General features: G+C 42.0%; 1 protein-coding gene across 1 annotated transcript in view; it reads right to left on the bottom strand.

Annotated features, from left to right (window-relative positions):
- Positions 1 to 5000, bottom strand: part of LOC137977773 (unconventional myosin-XVIIIa-like) — a 56334-nt gene that overhangs the window by 1102 nt on the left and 50232 nt on the right. The window contains exons 34-40 of the mRNA XM_068825107.1: positions 4305 to 4421; positions 3076 to 3159; positions 2413 to 2493; positions 2260 to 2316; positions 2074 to 2171; positions 1136 to 1223; positions 1 to 1046 (exon numbers count right to left, since the gene is read on the bottom strand). The exon at positions 1 to 1046 is cut by the window's left edge and continues 1102 nt beyond it. Of these exons, the coding sequence (XP_068681208.1) occupies positions 522 to 1046; positions 1136 to 1223; positions 2074 to 2171; positions 2260 to 2316; positions 2413 to 2493; positions 3076 to 3159; positions 4305 to 4421 (1050 nt within the window). The 3' untranslated portion in view covers positions 1 to 521. The remainder of the gene's footprint in view (positions 1047 to 1135; positions 1224 to 2073; positions 2172 to 2259; positions 2317 to 2412; positions 2494 to 3075; positions 3160 to 4304; positions 4422 to 5000) is intronic.

Here is a 5000-nt window from a genome sequence, read left to right on the forward strand (position 1 = left end):
TTCCAGGCAAAGCCGTATGTGTAAATGCCATTTATTTACAGCCTCGATTTCGTGAACTGCTGACCAACAGAAAAAGTGGACGACAGAAACGCCACCACCTTTGTTGAGGGTCATTATGGATGATTTGTTCTCAAAGCGTCAGCAATTGAACCCCCATGATGTGGTTGGAATAGCTCCATTCCTTATCCAGTCTCCCCTTAGTTCCTGTTTACCTGCACGTTTTTTAGATGTTTTAGCAACGTAACCCTGGGTCTGAAAGAGCCTACAAGCCACCTACCCACTTTCTATCTACACACGGCCACTAACTATTGCTGAGACGAGGACTCCAGCAATCGTCCGGTGAGATTGAGAGCGTCAACCTTTAAGGCTCGGAACACTTAGTTGAGAACTTTTTGTCCCCTCACGAATGTCCCTTTCTTAGAATTTGTCCCAAAACTTCCGAAGTAAAACCAAGATTTGGGCCAGTAGTTTTCTCCATAGCGGTTTGACAAGAAGAACGAAAAGAACATTTTATCTTTTCCTCAATGTATTGAATTGTCCGTGTGACGCTTCTCAAAGCTTCGTTTCTTCTCCACGCTTTTTCTTCTTTTTTCCTCGCTTTTCCGTCTTCTTTTATCAGCGCCCGTGTCATGATCGTCGGGCCCCGAGCCTCGCCGCCGATCGCTCTTCCGAGAAACCTGTGTTTCCTCGTCGTGTGTTCGGTTTGAAGACGTCGCATTCTCGAAGACATCAGAGTTGGTGAGATCGCTAAGTTTTAGCTGAAGCCGATCGCTGATGTCATATTCGTCTTCAAGTTCGTCAAACGACCTGTAAGACCTCGGTTCAGACGGTCGCGATCCGTTGTCCTTAAAGTCGACATCGTCTTCGGAATCGTCGTCGCTCAAATCGAGGGCTACAACATCGTCGTCGTCGTCGGACAGTCCGTCGGTGTCATAATGCATATCGTCTTCCAAGGCATGTTGCAGTTCGCTTACACGCTTCTTCGCCGTCGCAAGTTCTTGCTTCAAGCTGCTTACAACACTTTCGAGATTCTCAACTTCTCTTTCCTTTAAGACAAAAGCAAGAAAAGGGAATTCCATTGTCGACCAATTGATATAATAAAGGATTACATTCCTTTTGAACAACATATACTCACTGTCTCCATCCTTCGTTTCTTATGATCCTCCTCCTGTCTCGCTATTAATGCCATCTCTTCCCTCAATTCCCGCATTTGGCGATCGAGTCTGGTGAGTTTAATCAAAGGACAGTCAAAAAGTTGAATTGCGAAAAAAGTTAGCCTTCGTAGACCTGGCTTTCCATTTACGAGCATACTATGAAAAAGGCACAAATTGAAAATATCATTGTTACTCGCGGTAAAGGACCACAATCATGCTCTTAACCAAAGAGAAAAAAACTAAATTTGGATCTGAACGGGTTACGAATGTGTAGCGTAACAAGGTCTACATCAATGCGTTTAAGTCGTGAAAAGATCAACATTCAACATCATGTTTGCAAAAAAACACCGTCGGTGGCTGAAGGGGGCGCCCCTTCAGCCACCGACGGTGTTTTTTCATCAGAGACAATGTTAGACGAAACACGAACAGGATTTAAATGTTCAGAGTCAAACACCTTCCGTGTTGGACGAAAATATGAGATTGTTTAGTTGAGATTTAAGCGGTAATAAAGTCTTCAATGAAGGTGACGGAGCTTCGCGTGACGCACTCTCGAAACGTAAGGCGGGCAAATTCTTTGATTGGACTCGCGTGATAAGACGGCCATGTTGGTGCCAGAACAATTCACTACTTGCACAAATCCCATACTATACCTCTTTTACCCCCCAAAAATCTGCATAGGCATTGTTTTCGACTTCTTTTGGGACATTTTCATGTCCCAGGAGAAATTGCAAAGAATGGTTACGCAAAAGTCTTGGGAGGTAATACAGGTGTATTATGGGATTGTGCAAGTAGTGAATAGAAAAATGTAGCTCACGTTTTGCATAATAGTAGAGTCAAATTCCCAAAAGACTTCTTCGTTATTGTTTTTTCCAACAACACGGCCGCCGTGACGTCAGGTTGAATCAAAGAATAACCGTACCTGGAGTTGTCCTGCAAAAGTTTGGTTTCTCTAAGCTGGAAATCTTCTCTTTCATCGTGAAGTTTTTGGACTTGGTCTTTCAGACGACCAACTTGAACCTGGAAACAGGACAAAATCGTCAGATCATATAAACTTGCCAAAACATCTTGAGAAGGAAAAATAAAACGGTAAGAAAGAAGGGCGAACCTCTTGCCGTTTCTTAAATGATCCTTCCATATCCAACTGTGTGGCGAGCTCTCTTCTCTGTAAATTAAGACAAACCACCGTAACCAAAAATGTTCACATTCATATGCCATGCCGTGATTACAACTGATATCAAGTGCAGACCAAAGTTAATACCTTGCTTTCCATATGTTCAAACTGACGTTTCTCCACTGTTGACTCCTCCAAGTACGAAAGCCGATTTGACATGTGCTGAACCTTGAAAAGAAAAGTGTTACGTGACCATCAATCCTATGTCGTCACGATGACGTGACTGGGGTACGATGTGTTCGAGGAGTGTTTAGGGCATGACAATGAAAGTACAACACCATGCAGTAAAAAACAGAGGACTGTGTGTGTAAAAGCTCAAGAAACAGCCAATTCCAGTTTTCATGTTATGCAACAGCCTTACTATGCTCTTCTACCTATGGGGAGATCGAGCGCCTCGATAAAAGTTGTCTCAAGCAGCCACTATCAGTCAACAGAGATTTAAGGATCGCCTTTACATGAAACGACAAACACCATGTTGCTGCTGATTAGAAAAGCATGAAATTTTCTTCGTTCTACCTTTAATCTCTCCTTTGAGAGAATGCTCGTTATCTGTAGCCAACAGGATAGATATGAGCCAAAATCAAACAAGTTTCTCGGAAAGAAAAGTTCAAAGATGATAAGGAATTTATAATTTATAAATTTCTAAATTGTCTGGGAATCCTTTTTCATTTGTACTTGCAGTACTTCTTTTAGATACAGATCACTTACAAATTAATGGCATTCGCTTGTTGGGAGTGATTCAAGTCTTACCCTGGATTCCAAACTTTCATTCTGAGTTGACATTTCCTGAATGGTGGTCTCGCGTTCACGAATCGTACTCTGAGATTCGGCCAACTAAAAACGAAAATACAAGAGCAATTTCGGTTAGTTACATAGGACAATACGGTAAACGCACGACAATGCAAGTGTCACACGCAACACGTGGAACTGATAATCGGGTAAACTGTGTCACGCAACACATATGTAACAAAGAGAAATGCAGATACCCCAAGATGGACACATGTTTAGTTTTAACGATTCGTAAAACAAGACGCCAACTAAACTCAACAGTTTTTTACTGAAACCAACTGAAAAATACCTCGGAATAACGAGCAAAAAACATAAACTAACTCACTGGCGGGAGGGGGAAAAGTAATGACAAACGTAACAACACTCAAGAATTGCGGGCGGTTGTACTAAAATCGCATTGAATCACAAGTCCGAAGTGGAAGGCTGAATAGCCCATTTCCGAGTTGCTGCATGCCTCAATTTCAAAGCGAGTCCTGGTGCACAACCATTCAAATGGAAATGAGTTGCGTTTTCTTATGCAAATCAAACTCATTTCCCTTACAATAGTTGAGCACCAAGACTCACTTCGAAACCGAGACAAACAGCAACTCGGAAATGGCCCATTAGCAGGCAACAGGTAAAAAACTCTAAGAAATATAAGAACTAAACGCATAGTGATAAACGAAGAGCCCAAATTCGTAAGTTTTTCAATCTGTTCATTATTCTCGAAACAAGTCAACTCATCTCTAACTATTCTTCGTCGTTCAACTTGTTGGAGCTTGATATTTATTGGAGAATGTTAGCATTGGCAACAAGTGCGAGCACGAGAACAAATACAACTTCTACTCTTTCTCGAAGTCGTGCTCTATGTATTTAGGTAAGCGTATAATACGAGGTCCAGTCGGATAAAGTTCACATTTCGGTGCCAGTTGAATGAGTTGGTGTTTTCACTTTTTCTTGCGAAGTCCTTTACAGTAAACGGCGAAAAGCAAATGCAATTTCCTTCCTCGTTGTCGATACTAACATACGCTAATAGTGGGATCACGACTGAGTTCTTCGGGGCCTAATCTTCCAGGTGACGAGATGACCAAAAATTCCTTACACGGCGGTCAATTCACCTTAACCATGTACTACTCACAAACTCGCCCATAATATATCTTCCTCACATCAAATACATCAGTCAAATACACATCAAGAATTGTAGCACAGACCTGTTTAACCAGCTGCCTGTTTTTCTCCGTCAGTGTATCGATATCATCTTCATCTTCGTCTACTTTGCTCTGCAGCTCGGTGTTTTCCTTCAGCACTGTCATGTATTTTACTTCAAGCTGCAGCAGGAGAAATCAGCTCTTGTTATTTCGTAACCGAATGGGCCTTAACCACACGGCCGCTATGCTGAGCCCCAAGGGATTGAAAACTTTTGCTTTGCCGCAAACTCGTTGCCAAATATTTCAACGCTAGGCTCGGGTACAAAATCTGTTGTCTATGGCCAATGTGGCCGCCGCACGAATAAGGCCCATACCCAAATGTTAAAAAATCTCCGCTCCATTACTCTTTGCCGTCATCAACACTACTGCGTTTTGAGCAGCGAAACGTCGACTTTCGGTTGTTGTTTTTCCCAACATCAAACACAAAATTATTCTCGTTGCTAAACCGCAGTTCATTTTGTTGTAGTTTTACCAGTTACTCGCTCATCCACTCTATGCAGCTTAACGTTTACCCAGAACTTTGAAACAACACAAATCAAAGCTTCATGACGAAAAAAGGTCTGTCGAACGTACATTTTTAAGTCACAAACAACAGAGGAACTTTGAAAAACTGTTCGGCTGAACAGTTTTCAAAAATCCCAATTTTAATGCATTTGAATCTCCTTGAATTTTGCCCATCCCTGCCTCTTTTTGTAATTT

Source organism: Montipora foliosa, chromosome 11, assembly GCF_036669935.1.
Source record: "Montipora foliosa isolate CH-2021 chromosome 11, ASM3666993v2, whole genome shotgun sequence".
Lineage (NCBI taxonomy): Eukaryota > Metazoa > Cnidaria > Anthozoa > Scleractinia > Acroporidae > Montipora > Montipora foliosa.